Source organism: Pristiophorus japonicus, chromosome 1 (assembly GCF_044704955.1).
Source record: "Pristiophorus japonicus isolate sPriJap1 chromosome 1, sPriJap1.hap1, whole genome shotgun sequence".
Lineage (NCBI taxonomy): Eukaryota > Metazoa > Chordata > Chondrichthyes > Pristiophoridae > Pristiophorus > Pristiophorus japonicus.
In genome coordinates, this window is record NC_091977.1 from 149,329,169 (window position 1) to 149,352,396 (window position 23,228).

A 23,228-nucleotide genomic window follows, 5' to 3' on the forward strand; every position below is an offset into this window, starting at 1 on the left:
TCATTGTACTGAAGTTGGTAGTGAAGATAAGGGGTTATCAACTGTTCATTGAATTATTTGACAATTCGGAAGAACAGACAGGAAGGAAAAGGAGGTGGGGTAGCACTGTTAATAAAGGATGGGATCAGTGCTTTCGTGAGAAATGATATTGGCTCAGAGGATCAAGATGTTGAATCAGTTTGGGTGGAGATAAGGAACAATAAAGGGAAAAAGTCGCTGGTGGGCGTAGGCTATAGGCCTCCTAACAGTAACTACACTGTTGGACGGAGTATAAATCAAGAAATAATGGAGGCTTGTAATAAAGGAACAGCAATAATCATGGGTGATTTTAACCTTCATATTGATTGGACAAAGCAAATTGGCCAGGGTAGCCTTGAGGAGTAGTTCAGAGACTGTGGGCCCAAGTTTCCACAAGAAAAAAAACGGGCGCCCCTCCGAGCTGGGCGCCCGTTTTTCGCGCCTAAAACGGCGCCTCAAAAAATCCTCGGTATTCTCCACCGACTTACAGGTCCTCTGGCCCTCGGCGCAGCCAGCACGAGCTGTGGGGGGGGGGGGGGCGGAGCCAGGTCCCGGCGCTCTCTGCACATGCGCGCTACAGTCGGCACGCAAGTGCAGTAGCTCCAGGCGCCGAACTGTGTGGGAGGGGCCCGAAGCACGCAGCCCCTAGCCCTGGCTGAATGGCCTCACTGGGGCTGCGTGAATGAGACTCCTCCCACGGCCAGCTCCTGCTCCCCGCCCGACACTCGTCCCCCCCCCCCCCCCCCGACACTCGACCCGACACCCGCTGCCCCCCCCCGCCCCGACAGCCGCCCCGCCCCCCCCCGACCCGACACCCGCTCCCCCCCGACTGACCCGCGCTCCTGTTCCCGATCTCTCTCGCTCGCCCTCCCTCCCTCCCTCCCACTCAGCGGCACGAACGGCTGCAGAATTCTCCCTGGCTGAAGCACTTTCACACAGGTAGGAAGATGGTTTATTTAATCTTTTCTTGGCTTATAAATGTTTATTCAGGTTGGATTTATTTGTATAATATTTGTAGAAGTATAAATAAGGATTTATTGTCGAATTTAATGAGTTCCCTTCCCCCCCCCACCTCGTTCTGAACGCCTAATTTGTAACCTGCGCCTGATTTTTTTAATGTGTAGAACTGTTTTTTTCAGTTCTACAAAAATCTTCACTGGCTCCATTCTACTTTAGTTTGGAGTACATTTTCACTGTGGAAACTTTCAAATCAGGCGTCAGTGGCCGGACACGCCCCCTTTTGAAGAAAAAATTCTGTTCTAAACTAGAACTGCAGAAAAGAAAATGTGGAGAATTGCGATTTCTAAAATAGTCCGTTCTCAACCAGTTGCTCCTAAAAATCAGGCGCGAATCATGTGGAAACTTGGGCCCAGTATCTGGGATAGTTCCCTTGAACAGTGCGTTGCGGAACCAACCAGGGAGGCTATCCTAGATCTGGTACTGTGTAATGAGACAGGATTAATAAATGACCTCGTAGTAAAAGATCCTCTCAATGAGTGACCATAATATGGTTGAATTTCAAATTCAGTTGGAGGGCAGGGCAAGAAAGTTGGTTCTCAAACCAGGGTCCTAAGTTTAAATAAAGGAGACTACAAAGGTATGTGGGCAGTGCTGGCTAAAGTGGACTGGGAAATTAGACTAAAGAATCGGACAGTTGATGAGCAGTGGCAGACATTTAAGGAGATATTTCAGAACTCGCAACAAAAATAGATCCCAATGAGAAGGAAAGACTGAAAGAGAAGGGATAACCATTCATGGCTAACTAAGGAAATAAGGGAGGGTATCAAATTGAAAACAAAGGCATACAATGTTGCCTAGTGGGAGGCCAGAGAATTGGGAAACTTTTAAAAGCCAGCAAAGAACGACTAAAAAAAATGACTGAGAGGAAAGAAAGATGATGAAAGTAAACTAGCACGAAATATAAAAACAGATAATAAGAGTTTCAACAGGTACATAAAAAGGAAAAAAAAGAGTGGCTAAAGTAAATGTTGGTCCCCTAGAGAATGAGACTGGGGAATTAATAATGGAGAACAGGGAAATGGCAGAGACGCTGAACAAATATTTTGTATCGGTCTTCACAGTAGAAGACACTAAACATATCCCAATAGTGGATAATCAAGGGGCTACAGGGAGGGAGTCATAGTCAATAAAATAATGAAGTAGTCGTCAATAAAATAATGGGACTAAAGGCAGACAAGTCACCCAGACCTGATGGCTTACATCCTAGGGTCTTAAGAGAAGTGGCTGCAGAGATAGTGGATGCTTTGGCTGTAATCTACCAAAATTTTCTGGATTCTGGGGCGGTCACAGCAGATTAGAAAACCGCAAATGTAACGCCCCCTATTTAAAAAAGGAGAGAAAAAGCAGGAAACTATAGACCAGTTAGCCGAACATGTGTCATTTGGAAAATGCTGGAGTCCATTATTAAGGAAGCAGGAGCGGGAGATTTGGTAAAGCATGATTCAATCAAGCAGAGTCAGCATGGTTTTATGAAAGGAAAATCATGTTTGACAAATTTGCTGGAGTTCTTTGAGGATGTAACGAACAGGGTGGATAAGGGGGAACCAGTGAATGTGTATTTGGATTTCCAGAAGAGGTAATATATTAGCATGGATAGAGGATTGGCTAACAGAAAACAGAGAGTCAGGATAAATGGGTCATTTGGCAAACAGTGACTAGTGGGGTGCCACAGGGATCAGTGCTGGGTCCTCAACTATTTACAATCTATCTAATGACTTGTATGAAGGGACCGAGTGTAACGTAGCCAAGTTTTCTGATGATACAAAGGTGTGTGGGAAAGCAAAAAATCTGCAAAGGGATATAGACAGGCTAAGTGAATGAGCAAATATTTGGCAGATGGAGTATATAATGTGGGAAAATGTGAGGTTATCCACTTTGGCAGAAATAATAGAAAAGCAAATTATAATTTAAATGGAGAAAAATTGCAAAGTGTTGCAGTACAGAGACACCTGGGGGTCATTGTGCATGAAACACAAAAAGTTAGTGTGCGGATACAGCAAGTAATCAGGAAGGCAAATGGAATGTTGGCCTTTATTGTAAGAGGGAGAGAGTATAAAAGCAGAGAAGTCTTGCTACAACTGTACAGGGGTATTGGTGAAGCCACACCTAGAGTACTGCGTACAGTTTTGGTCTCCGTATTTAAGAAAGGATATACTTGCATGGGAGGCTGTTCAGAGAAAGTTCACTAGGTTGATTCCAGAGGTGAGGGGGTTGACTTGAGGATAGGTTCAGTAGGTTGGGCCTATACACATTGGAGTTCAGAAGAATGAGAAGTTATCTTATTGAAATATATAAGATAATGAGGGGGCTCGACAAGGTGGATGCAGAGTGGATATTTGCACTCAGGAAACTAAAAGTAGGGGATATAGTCTTAGAATAAGGGGCCACCCATTTAAAACTGAGATGAGGAGAAATTTCTTCTCTCAGAGGGTTGTGAACCTGTGGAATTCTCTGCCCCAGAGAGCTGTGGAGGCTGGGTTATTGAATATATTTAAGGCGGAGATAGAGATTTTTGAGCGATAAGGGAATAAAGGGTTATGGGAAGCGGGCAGGGAAGTGCCGCCGAGTCCATGATCAGATCAGCCATGATCTTATTGAATGGAGGAGCACGCTCCAGGGGCCAAATGGCCTACTCCTGTTCCTATTTCTTATGTTCTTATGTCCTTATGTATGTATTCCAAGTACATGCCATAATGCCAGACAAAGGATTGAACTTGGGGAAAGTCAGATTAGTGTTCTCATTGTCGTCAGGTTTGTCGAATTGCTGCAGGATTATCCAGTTCAGTTTCAAAACAGCGTTCAGTGCACCATTTACACAAGCTTAGTAGCCCTTTGTGGTCTTTCATCGACGCTATCAACTGCATCTCTTACTAGACGATGTGTGTTTCAGGAGGAGTGCCAGTCATCTAAAACAATGTAGTCATCATACTTAGAGTTATTCTACTTCTAATGCTCTTCCATTTGGTGGAGATGTTAGTAAGGGGATTATGGATGGACCTTCTACTGCTGCTAACTTGTCCAAACTAAGCATAATGTTTCATCAAAAGAAGCAGTCGGTGGATATTGTGATATACGAGCTTCCTAGCCAGCCTGAAGGTGAATTTTGTACCATTCTTCGTGAAGAATGGACAAGGTCAAGAGTCAGTGCCAAAATTCAGAGTGCAGGCATTTGTGGACAGTTCAACGCAAGAGGAATTTAATTTGTTTGCGTAATTGTTTTGAAGAACATAGAAGATGTGAAGGCTATGATACGCAAGTAAAATCCTATGTCCATTTCTACAAGACAGCTGTAGAGTTTATTAAACACCCTTGCAGTAAAGTGTGCATAGTAATTTGTTCTAATGAGTGGGGGGGGGGGCAAAAAATGAATTGCCAACAGTATAAAGCTCCCACTGTACCAGAAATTGCCGCTATTATGTCTGGTGAGGGAAGCGAATTGGACGTTACAAACAGTGACATTGTCATCTTGAAGAATGAAGATGGAATTAGACTGATGAATGGAGCTTATAATCCTCGACATGAGTGTCCTTGACTCCATCCCGCAGCATGCTACCTACCACCATCTCAGCACAACTCCAGCCCGGCAGGAGGTAGAAAAGGCCATCCGACAACTGAAGAACAAGGCCGCCTCAGGAGCAGATGGAATCCCCACCGAAGCAGCAAAACATGGCAGAGAAGCACTATTGCCGCAAATACATGACCGAATTTCTTTTATCTGGAAGGAGGAGAGCATGCCAGGAACTCTCAGACGCTGTAATCGTGACCATCTTCAAGAAATGTGACAAGTCCGATGACATTACTACAGAGGAGTTTCCCTGCTGTCGGCCACAGGGAAAGTCATTGCAAGAATCCTCCTCAATCGCTTTCTTGTGGCTGAAGAGCTCCTCCTAGAGTCGCAATGCAGATTCCGCCCACTAAGGGACACAATGGACATGATCTCCACCACGCGGCAAATACAAGAGAAATGCAGGGAACAGAACCAACCCTTGTACATGGCTCGTGAGGGATTCGGCTGCCCTCAAGTTTGTCACCATCCTCCGCCTACTTCATGATGACATGCAAGCCGTGATCCTGAACAACGGATCCACCACAGACTCAATTCACGTTCGGACCGGGGTCAAGCAAGCCTGTGTCATCACACCAAAGCCCTTCTCGATCTTCCTTGCTGCAATGCATCATCTCACCCTCAGCAAGCTTTCCACTGGAGTGGAGCTAAATTACAGAACAAATGGGAATCTGTTCAACCTCCGCTGCCTCCAGGCCAGATCCAAGATCGTCCCATCCTCGGTCATTGAATTACAGTAAGCAAATGACGCTTGCGTCTGTGCACACTCAGGAGGCCGAACTCCAAGCCATTGTCAACACCTTCACTGTAGCATACGAGACTAAACATCAGTAAGACAAAGGTCCTCTACCAACCTGCCCCTGCCACACAGCACTGCCCCCTGATTATCAAAATCCACAATGAGGTGTTGGACAACGTGGACCATTTTCCATACCTCAGGAGCTTACTGTCAATGAGGGTAGACATTGACGACGAGGTCCAACACCGCCTTTAGTGTGCCAATGCAGCTGAGGGAGTGTGTGTTTGAAGACCAGGACCTCAAACCTGGCACCAAGCTCATGGTATACAGAGCAGTAGTGATATCGGAGGATGGGTATGGTTCAGAGACATGGACTATGTACAATAGGCAACTCAAAACATTGGAGAAGTACCACCAACGCTGCCTCCGCAAGATCCTGCAAATCCATTGGCAGGATAGGCGCACCCACGTCAGTGTTCTCGCTCAGGCCAACTTCCCCAGCATCGAAGCACTGACCACGCTCAATCAGCACCGTTGGACAGGCCACATCGTGCGCATGCCCGTCACAAGACTCCCAAAACAAGCGCTCTACTCAGAGCTTCGACACGGCAAACAGAGCCCCAAGTGCACAAAGGAAATGCTTCAAGGACATCCTCAAAGCCTCCTTGAAAACGTGCAACATTCCCACTGCCACTTGGGAATCCCTAGCCGAAGACCGCTCAAAGTGGAAGAAAAGCATCCGGGAAGGCGCCGAACACGTCCAGTCTCTTCGCCGGGAGCAAGCTGAAGCCAAGCGTAAACAGCGGAAGGAGCGCATGGCAACCCAAGCACCCCACCCATTCGCTCCTTCAACCACCGTCTGCCCCACCTGTGACAAAGACTGTAGGTCCCGCATTGCACTCTTCAGTCACCGGAGAACTCATTTCTAGTGTGGAAGCAAGTCATTTTCGACTCTGAGGGACTGCCCAAGAAGAAGATAGTCCTTTGATGTTATGTGTTGGTTTCTCCTCGAAGGCACGTTTGGCACTTGGGAATACTGCAGTTCCATCACAACAATACAAAAGAACATAAGAAATAGGAGCAGGAGTAGGCCATTTGGCCCTTCGAGCCTGCTCTGCCATTTAATCAGATCATGGCTGATCTGATCATGGACTCAGCTCCACTTCCCTCCCCGTAATCCTTTACTCCCTTATCGCTCAAAAAGCTGTCTATCTCCTCCTTAAATATATTCAATGACCCAGCCTCCACAGCTCTCGGGGGCAGACAATTCCATAGATTTACAACCTTCAGAAGAAATTCCTCCTCACCTCAGTTTTAAATCGGCGGCCTCTTATTCGGAGACTACGTCCCCTAGTTTTAGTTTCCCCAGAGTGGAAATATCCACTCTGCCCCCTCATTAGCTTAAACGTTTCGATAAAATCACCCCTCATTCTTCTGAACTCCAATGAGTATAGTCCCAACCAACTTAACCTATCTTTATAAGTCAACCCCCTCATCCCCAGAACCAACCAAGTGATCCTTCTCTGAACTGCCTCCAAAGCAAGTATACCCTTTTGTAAAGGCCAACATTCCATTTGCCTTCCTGATTACTTGCTGAACCTGCATTCTAACTTTGTGTTTCATGCACAAGGATCCCCAGGTCCCTCTGCACTGCAGCACTTTGCAATTTTTCTCCATTTAAATTATAATTTGCTTTTCTATTTTTTCTGCCAAAGTGGTTAGCCTCACATTTTCCCACATTATATGCCATCTGCCAAATTTTTGCCTGCTCACTTACCCGGTCTATATCCCTTTGCAGATTTGTGTGTGTCCTCCTCACAATTTGCTTTCCCACTCATCTTTGTATCATCAGCAAACTTGGCTACATTGCACTTAGTCCCTTCATCCAAATCATTAAAATAGATTGTAAATAGTTGAGGCCCCAGCACCCCTGCGGCATCCCATTAGTCACTGTTTGCCAACCAGAAAATGATCCATTTATCCAGACGTTCTGTTTTCTGTTTGTTAGCCAATCCTCTATCCATGCTAAAATATTACCCCCAACCCCATGAATTTTTATCTTGTTCAGTAACCTTTTATGTGGCACCTTGTCAAATGCCTTCTGTAAATCCAAATACACCACATCCACTGGTTCCCCCTTATCCACCCTGCTCATTACATCCTCAAAGAACTCCAGCAAATTTGTCAAATATGATTTCCCTTTCAAAAAATCATGCTGACTCTGCTTGATTAAATTATGCTTTTCCAAATGCCCTGCTACTGCTTCCTTAATAATGGACTCCACAATTTTCCCAATGACAGATGTTAAGCTAACTGGTCTATAGTTTCCTGCTTTTTGTCTGCCTCCTTTTTTTTTTTAAATAAATAGGAGTGTTACATTTGCAGTTCTCCAATCCACTGGGACCACCCCAGAATCCAGGGAATTTTGGTAGATTGCAACCAATCCATCCGCTATCTCTGCAACCATTTCTCTTAAGACGCTAGGATGTAAGCCGTCAGGTCCAGGGGACTTGTCCACCTTTAGTCCCATTATTTTACCGAGTACTACTTCTTTAGTGATAGTGATTGTATTAAGTTCCTCCCTCCCTATAGCCCCTTGATTATACACTATTGGGATGTGTTTAGTGTCCTCTGCCGTGAAGACCGATACAAAATATTTGCTCAATGTCTGTCATTTCCATGTTCCCCATTATTAATTCCCCAGTCTCATCCTCTAGGGGGCCAACATTTATTTTAGCCACTCTTTTCCTTTTTATGTACCTGTAGAAACTCCTACTGTTTTTATATTTCGTGCTAGTTTACTTTCATAATCTATCTTCCCTCCAGCATATTTTTTTTAGTTGTTCTTTGTTGGCTTTTAACAAAGTTTCCCAATCCTCTGGCCTCCCACTAGTCTTGACCACATTGTAGGCCCTTGTTTTCAATTTGATACCATCCCTTATTTCCTTAGTTAGCCATGGATGGTTATCCCTTCTCTTAGTCTTTCTTTCTTTCTTATTGGGATATATTTTGTTGCGAGTTATGAAATATCTCCTTAATTGTCTGCCACTGCTCATCAACCGTCTCATACTTTAATCTATTTTCCCAGTCCACTTTAGCCAACTCTGCCTTCATACCTTTGTAGCCTCCTTTATTTAAGCTTAAGACCCTGGTTTGAGAACCAACTGAATTCGAAATTCAACCATGTTATCGTCACTCATTCTTAAAGGATTCTTTACTCGGAGGTCGTTTATTAAAACCCGTCTCATTACACAGTACCAGATCTAAAATAGCCTGCTCCCTGGTTCATTCCGCAACGTACTGTTGAAGGAAACTATCCCGGATTCACTCTATGAACTCTTCCTCAAGGCTAATTTGCTTTGTCCAATCAATATGAAGGTTAAAATTGCCATTCCTTTTTTACAAGCCTCCATGAATTCTTCATTAATACTCCGCCCAACAGTGTAGCTACTGTTATCATCATCATACGCAGTCCCTCAGAATCAAGGATGACTTGCTTCCGCTCTAAAAATGAGTCCTTAGGTGACTGACCTGGCGTGCCTTCATGACCTCGAGACGCAGAAAGCCCACAGCGCTTGGTCTGCCCTTCAGGCCTCCATAACCAGTGCCTGCGAAGCTACTGTTAGGGGGCCCACAGACTACGCCCACCAGCAACTTTTTCCCCTTATAATTCCTTATCTCCATCCAAACTGATTCAACATCTTGATCTTCTGAGCCAATATAGTTTCTCACTAACACACTGATCTCATCCTTTAACAGTGCTACCCCACCTCCTTTTCCTTTCTGTCTGTCCTTCCGAATTGTCAAATACCCTTGAATATTTATTTCCCAGTCCTGGTCATCTTGCAACCATGTCTCTAATGGCTATCAGATTATACCCATTTGTATCTATTTGAGCTGTCAATTCATCTATTTTGTTACAAATGCTGCATGCATTCAAATAAAGAGCTTTTAAATTTGATTTTTTACTATTTTTTTCCTGTTTTGACTCCACGTTCTGATTCACCTTTATGTTTATACATTTTGTCCCTTCCTGGTAATTCAGAGACCATGGTCCAGAACTTAAAGAAGGGTAACTTTGAAGATATGAGGCGTGAATTAGCTAGGATTGATTGGCGAATGATACTTAAGGGGTTGACTGTGGATGGGCAATGGCAGACATTTAGAGACCGCATGGATGAACTACAACAATTGTACATTCCTGTCTGTCGTAAAAATAAAAAAAGGGAAGGTGGATCAACCGTGGCTATCAAGGGAAATCAGGGATAGTATTAAAGCCAAGGAAGTGGCATACAAATTGGCCAGAAATAGCAGTGAACCCGGAGACTGGGAGAAATTTAGAACTCAGCAGAGGAGGACAAAGGGTTTGATTAGGACAGGGAAAATGGGAGTACGAGAAGAAGCTTGCAGGGAACATTAAGACGGATTGCAAAAGTTTCTATCGATATGTAAAGAGAAAAAGGTTAGTAAAGACAAACATAGGTCCCCTGCAGTCAGAATCAGGGGAAGTCATAACGGGGAACAAATAAATGGCGGACCAATTGAACAAGTACTTTGGTTCGGTATTCACTAAGGAGGACACTAACACTTCCAGATAGAAGAGGGGTCAGAGGGTCTATAAGGAGGAGGAACTGAGCGAAATCCTTATTAGTCGGGAAATTGTGTTGCGGAAATTAATGGGATTGAAGGCCGATAAATCCCCAGGGCCTGATGGACTGCATCCCAGAGTACTTAAGGAGGTGGCCTTGGAAATAGTGGATGCATTGACAGTCATTTTCCAATATTCCATTGACTCTGGATCAGTTCCTATCGAGTGGAGGGTAGCCAATGTAACCCCACTTTTTAAAAAAGGAGGGAGAGAAAACAGGGAATTATAGACCGGTAAGCCTGACATCGGTAGTGGGTAAGATGATGGAATCAATTATTAAGGATGTCATAGCAGTGCATTTGGAAAGAGGTGACATGATAGGTCCAAGTCAACATGGATTTGTGAAAGGGAAATCATGCTTGACAAATCTTCTGGAATTTTTTTGAGGATGTTTCCAGTAGAGTGGACAAGGGAGAACCAGTTGATGTGGTATATTTGGACTTTCAGAAGGCTTTCGACAAGGTCCCACACAAAAGATTAATGTGCAAAGTTAAAGCACATGGGATTGGGGATAGTGTGCTGACGTGGATTGAGAACTGGTTGTCAGACAGGAAGCAAAGAGTAGGAGTAAATGGGGACTTTTCAGAATGGCAGGCGGTGACTAGTGGGGTACCGCAAGGTTCTGTGCTGGGACCCCAGTTTACACTGTACATTAATGATTTAGACGAGGGGATTAAATGTAGTATCTCCAAATTTGCGGATGACACTAAGTTGGGTGGCAGTGTGAGCTGCGAGGAGGATGCTATGAGGCTGCAGAGCGACTTGGATAGGTTAGGTGAGTGGGCAAATGCATGGCAGATGAAGTATAATGTGGATAAATGTGAGGTTATCCCCTTTGGTGGTAAAAACAGAGAGACAGACTATTATCTGAATGATGGTAGATTAGGAAAAAGGGGAGGTGCAACGAGACCTGGGTGTTATGGTACATCAGTCATTGAAGGTTGGCATGCAGGTACAGCAGGCGGTTAACAAAGCAAATGGCATGTTGGCCTTCATAGCAAGGGGATTTGAGTACAGGGGCAGGGAGGTGTTGCTGCAGTTGTACAGGGCATTGGTGAGGCCACACCTGGAGTAGTGTGTACAGTTTTGGTCTCCTAACCTGAGGAAGGACATTCTTGCTATTGAAGGAGTACAGCGAAGGTTCACCAGACTGATTCCCGGGATGGCGGGACTGACCTATCAAGAAAGACTGGATCAACTGGGCTTGTATTCACTGGGGTTCAGAAGAATGAGAGGGGACCTCATAGAAACGTTTAAAATTCTGATGGGTTTAAGACAGGTTAGATGCAGGAAGAATGTTCCCAATATTGGGGAAGTCCAGAACCAGGGGTCACAGTCTAAGGATAAGGGGTAAGCCATTTAGGACCGAGATGAGGAGGAACTTCTTCACCCAGAGAGTGGTGAACCTGTGGAATTCTCTACCACAGAAAGTTGTTGAGGCCAATTCACTAAATATATTCAAAAAGGAGTTAGATATAGTCCTTACTACTAGGGGATCAAGGGGTATGGCGAGAAAGCAGGAATGGGGTACTGAAGTTGCATGTTCAGCCATGAACTCATTGAATGGCGGTGCAGGCTCGAAGGGCCGAATGGCCTAATCCTGCATCTATTTTCTATGTTTCTATGGTACGCTTTGGTTTTCATTTCCCCAGTGCTAACCTGCTCTGTTGCCTTTTCCTTGTTCTTTAACTTTTTTAATTTTCGCTCACCTTAATCCTCCGCCCCCAGCCACACCCCACTAATACAGCTGTGCAGTTTTATTCACAACATTGCAAGTGTGGTTCAAATATATTTATGCACATGGCAGTGTGTCCATTTCAGTGAATTGTTGATGCAAATGCAAAAGTGGAGAGTCAGCGTTGAATTGGATGTGTACATATCAGAAGTATATTCGGGCTCATCTGCACAAGGGTCTGCAGGATGCTTGGAAGCGGTCACTAATCAGTGTTTAGTCGGTCGTCATATATAGCCATCATTTTCTGGAGGGCCCCAACACACCTATCAGCAATATCAAAATTCAATAAGCATTATGCATTTTGTTCGAAACCAGATTTGTTCAACACAATACGCAGAATTTTCAGCAGTTGCATAGAGCAGTGACTACATACATGATGCAATGTCCTTATGGAGCTGCAAATCCAAATGCAGCTTGCATTATTGATGGAACTTGTACAAGCATTACTCCTGTAGATTATCTGGTGAAGTCACAGCTGATGAAAATAGTTACCCTCTATACCACAGGCTGATGGAAGTGTTGGTGAAAGGACTTCAGGTTGACAATTATTTTGTTCTTTTTAATCCACACCTTCAAACATATTGCAAAGATAACCAATATGAGGAATTGTTGAAGTTCAATGCCTTAGAAACAATCTAGTACTGCCATTGATTGATTGGATCATAAATGAAACTCTTCTAGATATTGAATGGCATTTTGAAATTCAAGGGAAAATAATTCTGGATTTTCCTGGGATATTTCTTCCAAAAGAGGATAAAGGTGGTTTTGGTGTGCTGCCATGTTCTTTTGCGAAGTATTGTTGTATGACAGAAATAAACTGATTGATCAGCTGAACCAAGGTGTTCATTTGCTAACTGCTGACCAGCATGAGATATATAGTGCAATTCATGGAAATTATCACTTATTCTTTGTAACTAGTCCTGATGGAACTGGAAAAATGTTTGTCCCAATTAATACAAGCTAAAAATCACATTGCATTGCTGCTCCGAGCAATGAATTGCCATTCAAGATCCCTTGGAGTGTAGAGGAGAGTTCAACATGTTATGATGTTCCATTGTGATTAAAATGCAGTAAAACTGATCGAGCTTACGAAACTTGTTGGGGATGAGGCACCTATGGCTAACAGATTTGTGCTTAAAGCTGTTGATGGAAGTTTTCAATTGATCAAGTTTTTCCAGAAAGTGAACATATTGCTATGGTACAAAGATCATACTGTTTAGAGCTGACTTTTGCCAAGTCTACCTGTTGTTCCAAGAGGAACTTGTGCAAAAATGGTTTGTTCTACTTGGAAACAATTGTATCTTTCGGCTAGCATGTTATGAATGCTAGCCCAATTTTTTTTTTTAAAAGTGCAGATTGGTGACAAGAGAAGCTCCTGAACTTGGACATGATTGTATTTGTATTCCTGACTAAATCAATTATGCAAGAATATCAGAAATAGGAGGAGTATGCCATTTGGCCCCCTCGAGCCTGCTCCGCCATTTAATAAGATCATGGGCTCAGCTCCACTTCCCTGCCCGCTTCCCATAACCCTTCGCTCCCTTATCGCTCAAAAATCTGTCTCTGCCCCCCTTATATGTTCAATGACCGTACTTCCACAGCTCTCTGAGGCAAAGAATTCCACAGATTTAAAACTCCAAGAAATTCCTTCTCATCTCAATTCTAAATGGACGACCCCTTATTCTGAAACTATGCCCCCTAGTTCTAGATTCCCCCCACAAGTGGAAACATCCTCTCTGCAGCTACCTTGTCGAGCCCCCTCAGTATCTTATATGTTTCAATAAGATCACCTCTCATTCTTCTAAACTCCAATTTGTATAGGCCCAACCTGCTCTGGAATTTGGAAGATCTGACTGCTGTTGTGTTTTCTGAACTGCAAAATAATTGGAATAAAAAGTACACTGTGGGAAGAGGTGCTCTTTGAAATGATGCTGCTGATATAATTAATGATTGTGTAACGGGGTTGTTTCGGTACCTCAGTGCTGACCATGTCATTAAAGAGACTCAGGTTACATTGTCTCCTGTGGAGTTCCTGAATACATTGTTGCCATCTGGAATCCCTTCTCATTGTGTGTTGGTTAGATTTTCCATACTACTGTACTGCACAATTTGAATCCTGCAATTGTGCATAACTGATTTGTAGTGGATTTATTTTTCTATGTTATTGATGCAGATTGCTTGAGGTATCCACAATGGGAAGAGCATGTTCATCCCATGTATCTGATTCCATTTGACTCTTGAATGCTGTTGAGTTTTAAGCATCATCAGCTTTGAGAGTCCATGAATAAATCTAATTTATTTATGCAAAGAATATTCGACTGTTTTGAAGAAAAACAGTCTTGTTTTTCTGTTCACAAGATTTGTGGAGATTGCTTTTTTTTTATAAATGTTTTGTTGTATTTTGTAATTGACATTGCAAACACTTACCAGGAATATAGAGAAATCAATTGAATTGTTGATTTTTTCCAGTAAATTGGGAAATCAATTGAATTATTGATTTTTCCAGTAAGTAATACTGTGAGGAGAAATATTTTTGGGTTGCATGTGAAAATACCCTGTACCTGCATATTTGTTCAATATGTTGGTGAAACATGAACCAAATTCTAATTTTATGCAGTTTGCATATTTTCTGTTACAGGTTTCTGCCCATTCATTATTAATGTCTTTCTGTTGATATTTAAATGAATGAAACAGATACAATGACTACTTTGAAAATATTTGAATTTGTTATAAGTTGATGGCAATCTGTGGATGTTCTTTAAAAAACTGCATAGATTGCATTCTTTCAAGTGAAAGTCATTTACAGTTATTGTTCACCAGGTGAAGCTGTTAAATTTAATAATTATCAAAAACCATGTTACTTATGTTGAGTATATGCTGCAAGAGAATGGTGCCAAGGCACTAATTAATGCCAGTTTTCAGCATGGCAGTTGTCAAATTGCTTGCACACATGTTCTGCTAGCTGTTCTGCATCAGCTGGACATCTTATACAGTATGTGTAATTTGTTTGAGAACTTGTTTCATTCCCTTCAGTGAATTGTTTGTCATCAATGCAAAGAATTATGCATTGCTTTCCATCAACAGTGCGCAGAATGTATTCACCAGTTATGTATTTCTTAAAAGTTTTCCAAAAAATGACCTTGAAATGGTTTTGTCAAGAACATAAGAAACAGGAGCAGGCGTGGGCAATTTGGCTCCTCGAGCCTGCTCCGTCATTCAATAAGATCATGGCTGATCTGATCTTGGCCTCAACTCCACTTCCCTGCCGCTCCCCATAACCCTTGACTCCCTTATCATTCATAAATCTAGCGATCTCACCTTAAATATATTCATTGACTCAGCCTCCACAGCTCTCTGGGGTAGAGAATTATTGTGTTCCTAACACAGATGAGGCTGCACACAGGGAGGTTAAAGGATCAGTGACCTCAGTCTTTATTAAGACACTCCAGAGTGAGGAACAGGCCTTAAGGGCCGGCTTATATACAGTTCTCCCAAGGTATGCTGGGATCCCTTGGGACTTCAGGGGATGAGCTCCCTGGTGGCGGAACATGGAAGTGCATGCTTTACAGATACAGATCATCACTCCCCACCCAAAGTCAAAGTGAAAACTATTTACAAGGTGAGGCGGTCGGGAGCCTTTCTTTCCCTGGTAGACAGCCTCGGTACAAATGTCTGTTCTGGTGTGTTGGCTGTGCCCTCGCTGGGCTAGCGTGTTGTTGGCCCTGCAGGGCTGCTAGGTGAGCCTGGCCTTGCTGGGCTGTTGGGCATGATGGGTTCGATTTCCTGGTCCGGCGTGGTGTCGTTGATCCTTTGGGTGTGTGTTGTGGGCTCGAAAAAGGTGGTGTCTGCTGTGGGTTGTTCAGGGCAGTCTGTGAGCCGCAGCCTCGTTTGGTCTAGGTGCTTTCTGCAAATTTGTCCATTGTCTAGTTTGACTACAAACACCCTATTCCCTTCTTTAGCTATCACCGTGCCCGCGATCCACTTGGGACCATGTCCATAGTTTAGCACATACACAGGGTCATTCAGATCAATTTCCCGTGACAGTGGCACGACCATCGTTTACATTTTGTTGCTGCCGCCTGCTCTCTACCTGATCATGCAGGTTGGGGTGAACCAGCGAGAGCCTGGTTTTAAGTGTCCTTTTCATGAGTAGCTCAGCCGGGTGCACCCCTGTGAGCGAGTGGGGTCTCGTGCGGTAGCTGAGCAGTACTCGGGACAGGCGGGTTTGGAGTAAGCCTTCTGTGACTCGTTTTAGGCTCTGTTTGATGGTTTGTACTGCCCGCTCTGCCTGCCCATTGGAGGCTGGTTTAAACGGGGCCGAGGTGACATGTTTGATCCCATTGCGGGTCATGAATTCTTTAAATTCAGCACTGGTGAAACATGGCCCGTTGTCACTGACCAGTATGTCAGGCAGGCCGTGGGTGGCAAACATGGCCCTCAGGCTTTCAATGGTGGCGGTGGCAGTGCTTCCCGACATTATTTCACATTCAATCCATTTTGAAAAAGCATCCATCACCACCAGGAACATTTTACCGAGAAATGGGCCCGCATTGTCGACATGGATCCTCGACCATGGTCTGGAGAGACAGGACCACAAACTTAGTGGTGCCTCTCTGGGTACGTTGCTCAACTGAGTACATACGCTGCATTGACGTACATAAGACTCTAAGTCAGAGTCGATACCGGGCCACCAGACGTGGGATCTGGCTATCGCTTTCATCATTACGATACCCGGATGTGTGCTGTGGAGATCAGAGATGAACTTCTCCCTGCCCTTTTTTGGTAGCACTACGCGGTTACCCCACAACAGGCAGTCTGCCTGAATGGACAGCTCGTCCTTTCGCAGCTGGAACGGCTTGATTGGCTCTTGCATTTCAACGGGTATGCTGGCCCAGCTCCCATGCAGTACACAGTTTTTTTTTACGAGGGACAGCAGAGGATTTTGGTTGGTCCAAGTCCTAATCTGGCGGGCCGTGACAGGTGATTTATCATTTTCAAATGCTTCCGTGACTATCAACAAGTCTGCAGGCTGCGCCACCATCAACAAGTTTGCAGGCTGTGCCATTTCCACCCCCGTGGTGGGCAATGGTAGCCGCCGACTGAGAGCATCCGCACAGTTCTCGGTGCCTGGCCTGTGGCGGATGGTATAGTTATACGCTGATAGCGCTAGTGCTAGTGCCCATCTTTGTATGCGGGCTGAGGCATTAGTATTTATCCCCTTGTTTTCAGCGAACAGGGATGTGAGGGGCTTGTGATCGGTTTCCAGTTCAAATTTGAGGCCAAACAGGTACTGATGCATTTTCTTTATCACGAACACACACGCTAATGCCTCTTTCTCAATCATGCTGTAGGCCCTCTCGGCCTTAGACAAGCTCCTGGAAGCATAGGCGACAGGTTGCAACTTCCCCGCAACGTTAGCTTGTTGTAATACATGGCCAACTCCGTAAGACAACGCGTCACATGCTAGCACAAGTCTTTTACACGAGTTATACAATACAAGCGGATTGTTGGAGCATAAAATATTTCTGGCTTTCTCAAAAGTAATTACTTGTTTTTTTCCCCATATACAGTTCTCACCTTTGCGCAATAACAGTGTTAGGGGCTCAAAAAGGGTGCTTAACCCCGGTAGGAAGTTAGAAAAATAGTTGGTAAGTCCCAGGAACGACCGCAGCTCCGTGACGTTCTGTGGCCTGGGCACGTTCCTGATAGCTTCTGTCTTGGCGTCTGTGGGCCGAATAGCGTCTGCCGCGATCTTTCTCCCCAAAAACTCCACTTCTGTTGCCATGAAGACGCATTTTGACCTCTTCAGCCGCAGCCATACGCGATCCAGTCGCTGGAGGACCTCCTCCAGGTTTTGTAGGTGCTCGCCGGTGTCCCGACCCGTGACCAATATGTCGTCCTGAAAAACCACTGTGCGTGGTGCCGACTTGAGTAAGCTCTCCATGTTTCTCTGCAGCCAACCGAATTCCAAACGAGCATCTGTTGTAGATGAACAGTCCCTTGTGTGTGTTGATGCAGGTGAGGCCCTTCGAAGTCTCCTCCAGCTCCTGCGTCATGTAGGCCGAAGTCAGGTCGAGCTTGGTGAACGTCTTGCTTCCTGTCAACGTCGCAAATAGGTCGTCTGCCTTAGGTAGCAGGTATTGGTCCTGTAGCAAGAAACGATGAATAGTTACTTTATAATCGCCGCAAATCCTGACCATGCCATCACTTTTGAGTACTGGAACAAACGGGCTGGCCCACTCGCTGAATTCCACTGGGGAGATGATGCCCTCGCGTTGCAGCCTGTCCAGCTCGATTTCCACTCTCTCCCTCATGTGAGGTACCGCTCGCACCTTGTGGTGAATGGGTCGTGCCTCTGGGGCCAAGTGGATCCGCACCTTCGCCCCGGAAAAGTTTCCGATGCCTGGCTCAAAAAAGGAAGGAAATTTGTCAAGAACTGGGTACATGAGGCCTCATCGACTTGTGATTGTGCTCGGATGTCATCCCAGTTCCAGCAGATTTTGCTCAGCCAGCTCCTTCCAAGCAGGGTGGGGCCATCGCCCGGTACAATCCTGAGTGGCAGTTCGTGCACCCTGCCCTTGTAGGTGACCTTGACCATGGCGCTGCCCAGGACAGTGATGAGCTCTTTGGTGTACGTTCTCAGTTTCGTGTGGATGGGGCTCAGGGCTGGTCTGAGTACCTTGTTGCACCAGTCTCTCAAACATCTTTTTACTCATGATGGATTGGCTAGCGCCAGTATCCAGTTCCATGGCTACGGGTAAGCCATTCAATTTCACGTTTAGCATTATAGGTGGACATTTCGTCGAAAATGTGTGCACCCCATGTACTTCAGCATCTGCCTCCTCTCTGAGGCTTAAAATGCTTTGATCCACCATGGACCGATCTTCCTCCGTCACTTGGTGGTTAGCAGGTTTTGCAGAGCTTGCAGCTCATTTGCAAGCTCGTTGGAGGTGCCCCATTGTTCCACAGCTCTTGCAAACATACCCTTTGAAGCAGCATGAATAGACTGAATGGAAACCTCCACAAGGTGTGAATTGCCTTGCATTCATCCTTTGTTGGGGATTCTGAGTCAGCTGGGTCACCTGAGGCCGACTGGCAGTTGCAGACTCATGGGTTCTGCCCTGTACATTTCTGCTCGCAAACACAGTTCCAGTTAATTTGTGAACATTGCTGGTACTTGTGTGCTGAGAGATTTGTTTGGTGTTATCACTTGTGGCCATAAACGCCTGTGCTATCACAATAGCCTTACTGAGGGTCGGTGTGTATGCAGTCAAAAGTTTTCGTCGGATGGTCTCGTGGCCAATGCCCAGTACATAAAAGTCTCTGAGCATTTGCTCCAGGTAGCCATCAAACTCACATTGTCCTGCAAGTCGCCTTAGCTCGGCGACATAGCTCGCCACTTCCTGACCTTCAGATCGCTAGCACGTGTAGAACTGAGACCTCGCCATCAGCACGCTCTCCCTCAGGTTAGGATGCTCCCGAACCAGTGTACACAGTTTCTCATATGACTTATCTGTGTGTTTCACCGGAGCCAGAAGATTCTTCATGAGGCTGCAGGTCGGTGCCCCGCAGACTGTGAGGAGGACCGCTCTCCTTTTTGCAGCGCTTCCTTCTCTGTCCAGCTCGTTGGCTACAAAGTACTGGTCCAGCCGTTCGACATAGGCTTCCCAGTCCTCACCCTCCTAGAACTTCTTCAGGATGCCCACAGTTTGCTGCATCTTTGCGTTGGATTCGTATTCTCGTCGCCAGTTATTGTGTTTCTAACACAGATGAGGCTGCACACAGGGGAGGTTAAAGTAACAGTGGCCTGTCTTTAATAAGACACTCCAGAGTGAGGAACAGGCCCTCGGGGCCGGCTATATACAGTGCTCCCAAGGGATGCTGGGATCCCTTGGGACTTCAGGGGATGAGCTCCCTGGTGGCGGAACATGGGAGTGCATGCTTTACAGATCCACAACAAAAATTCCAAAGATTCACAACCATCTGACAGAAGAAATTCCTCCTCATTTCCATTTTAAATGGGTGACCGCTTATTCTGAAACTCTTGGTAGTCTGTCGTATCCAACAAAGACGTTGATGTGCTAATCATCAATGGTATGTGACTTCAAGTGGCTGTATAGGCCAATTCTGGATGCACATAGACTCTTGCACGTCAGACAAGGGAAGTTCAATGTTCCTGATGCTGACAGTAATGCCACCTGATGTCGTCTATCTCTAGTGTCCCACAGGCGTTGACATAGACTGTCTTCGAAGGTCTGGCAGGCAGTCCTCATGAGGGTTCGCCACTGGATTTTATTAGCTGCTGTATTCTCGAGGTCCTTTGGTCGGATGCCAGAATACTGGAGGTTAGCCTTGATGCAATCTTTGTAGCGCTTGCGGGGGCGCCCTGGGGTCTTCGACCTTCACAGAACTCGTCGTGAAGAAGCTGACGAAGGATCCTTGACTCATCCATGCGGATGACATATCCAGCCCACCGGAACTGGGCTCGCATGATCATCACCTCGATGCTAGTTAATTGTGCTCTCTCCAGAACCTCAAAGTTTGACACCCGGTCTTGCCAGCGTATGTGGAGTATAGATCTGAGACTGCACATATGGAAAGCTTCCAACTTTTTGATGTGACACCTGTAGGGTGTCCAGGTCTCACATCCATAAAAGGAGAGATGAGAGAACGACTGCTCTATACACCAACAGTTTAATTGACAGTCAGACGTGGTGGTGACTCAACACCTTATAGTGCACAAGCGACCAAGTGCCTGGCTGGCTTTGCAGATCCTTGCATCAATCTCCTTGTCCAAGGACCCATCACTTGATATGATGCTGCCAAGGTACTTGAAGCTGTCCACTGACTTTAGTTGTGTACTGCCGATGAAGACTGTGGGAGCAAGTGCTGTGGTGCCAGGGGCAGGCTGATCGTAAAACCGAGGTTCTCTAAGGCTGATGGTTAGGCCAAACAATTCTGTTGCCTCAGCAAATTTGCTAAGTATGAATTGTAGGTCACTCTCCTTGCGTGCCATAAGGGCGCAGTCGTCAGCAAAGAGTGCCTCTAGGATGAGTTGTTTCTGTACTTTGGTCCTTGCAGCAAGGCGGCGGAGGTCAAACAGTGATCCATCTAAATCGATATTTCAGGTTGACCCCAAACGCCAAGTCTTTTATGGCATACTTCAAGACGCAGGTAAAGAATAGGTTGAACAGAACTGGAGCGAGTACACAACCTTGTTTCACTTCATTCGAGATGGTAAATGGGGCCGTGGTTGTGCCGTCTGAGAGCACTTCACCCATCATGTTGTTATGAAACAGCTCGATGATGTGGACACACTTCCTTGGGCACCCAAGTTTCGTCAAGATTGACCACAGCGCTGCTCTGTTGACAGTATCAAACTGTTGACTATGCCCCCTAGTTCTACATTTCCCCACAGGGGGAAACATCCTCTCTGCAACTACCCTGTCAAGTCACCTCAGAATCTTTTATACATTTCAATAAGATCACCTCTCATTCTTCTAAACTTCAATGAATATAGGCCCAACCTTTCTTCTTCAGATGAAGGGGTTGTCTTATGACCTCGTGAACCTTTTCTGAACTGCCTCCAATGCAAGTATATCCCTCCTTAAACAAGATCAAAACTATACCCAGAACTCCAGATGTGGTCTTATCAATGCCCTGTACAGTTGTAGCAAGACTTCCCTACTTTATACTCCATCCCCTTTGCACTAAGGGCCAACATTCCATTTGCCTTCCCAATTACTTGCTGTGCCTGCATGATAACTTTGTGTGTGTTATGTACAAGAATCCCTAGATCCCTCTGTACTGCAGCATTTTGTAATCCCTCTCCATTTAAATAATAATTTGCTTTTTTATTTTTCCTACCAAAGTATTTATTTTTCCTACCTTACATTTTCTCACATTATACTCCATCTGCCAATTTTTTGCCCACTCACTTAGCCTATCTGTATCCCTTTTATTGATGTGATTTTTAAAAATCTGATTATAAGTGTGTGTGTAAACAGTCATGTATTGTTCTCGGGGAGTCATTTCAGGTTAATTTACTTACTATCTTCTAATTCTACTTTATTCAGCTGTGCACTTGGTCTCAATACTTCGTTTTCAACATCGCGGGAGTCATTCCACTGACTCGTTTCTGCACCTCTGGATACCCACAGCTTTTACCTTATACTAGAAGAAACAGCAACTTTCTGCTCATCTACTTCAGTTGACTTACTTAAGCTTCCTCACATCAGCCAGTCAGTAAAATAAACTTTTTCAACCAAATCTTAAATTTAAACCACTAAATTCCAAGTTCTCTGCATTCGTGCTGCTTGCAACGCTGCCATCGTAACCGTATCAGACACCAGGATTCTCCAAGAAATTCTCCACTAAACGCATACATTACCAGCATAGTAAATGCTACTTTTGGAAGACTTTAGTTTTGAAAAACTTGGTGTCGATAGACAATTGCTTTTACCTTACAAGCTAGATTGATTGCGATAAGATTTGAACAACTGTGTTGAAGTTTCAATCTTTCCTCCTTCAAGCTGTCCCGTCAGTTGCACACGATGCAACAAAGGCTATGATTTGATATTGTTGCAACTTGTCCAATACTCTCCAGATTGTTCGCTCTTTATGTTTCTGTGACTTAATACGCATCAACTTCAAAGTTTTTTTTACTCCTCCCCCAACTACTGCAGCAAATGGGACAAAAGTTTATGTACAATGCATAAAGGCAATGCAGCTGTCCCCAACTCCTTAGTCAACGTTTCAAACAATTGTTTGCAACATTTAAGATTTACCAGTCACCTCACCATCTAACTAAATCGAAGACAATGTTCTCTCGATTCCCCCTGCCTCGAGGCAATTCTTGCAGATGGAACATGATCCGAGTCCTACCTGCTGATGTAGCCATCGCCATCCCCATCACAAGTCTGAAAAAACCGTTTCATCCTCTCCTCCTCACCGGTGCTCGAAGTGTCACTGCTGCCGCTGCTCGCACTCACCACCGCCGCCATTTTCTCCTCGCCCAGCCCCTATACTCCCGACGTCACAACTGGACAGCGAGCGCGCAACCACACAAGGGCGAGGATTCCAAACGGTATTTGCACGCGCTAGCCGCTACCTCGCTCCGCAAACACAAAAACACTCCCCAACCCCCCCTCTCCTCAACCAATCAGAGCCACTGCCTCGCTCCGCACACAACACAAAAACACTGCCCCCCCTCCCCAGCCAATCAGAGCCGCTACCTCGCTCCGCACACAACACAAAAACACTCCCCCACCCCTCTCCTCAACCAATCAGAGCCGCTGCCTCGCTCCGCACACAACACAAAAACACAGGTTCCTTCCCCCCCCCCAACCAATAAGAGCCGCTGCGCTCAGGGCGAGCTGCGGATTTGCTGACTCTGCGCTGCGCGTGTGTACTGGCTCTGCGGAAACCCACGAGCTGTTGTCAGGTGAGGAAAAGAAAGAATTTACCCACAGTACTGACATTAACAGCTGGATACAAATTAGGG

At 45.3% G+C, this 23,228-nt stretch overlaps 1 protein-coding gene across 3 annotated transcripts in view; it reads right to left on the minus strand.

Annotated features, from left to right (window-relative positions):
- Positions 1–23,228, minus strand: part of mcc (MCC regulator of WNT signaling pathway) — a 448,431-nt gene that overhangs the window by 335,482 nt on the left and 89,721 nt on the right. For 2 of the 3 annotated variants that reach the window (XM_070883750.1, XM_070883769.1), the window contains exon 1: positions 22,610–22,804. The exons of the other annotated variant lie outside the window; for it this stretch is intronic. In XM_070883750.1, the coding sequence (XP_070739851.1) occupies positions 22,610–22,728 (119 nt within the window). In that variant the 5' untranslated portion in view covers positions 22,729–22,804. Of the gene's footprint in view, positions 1–22,609; positions 22,805–23,228 lie in introns of those variants that run through there. 3 annotated transcript variants of the gene reach the window in all.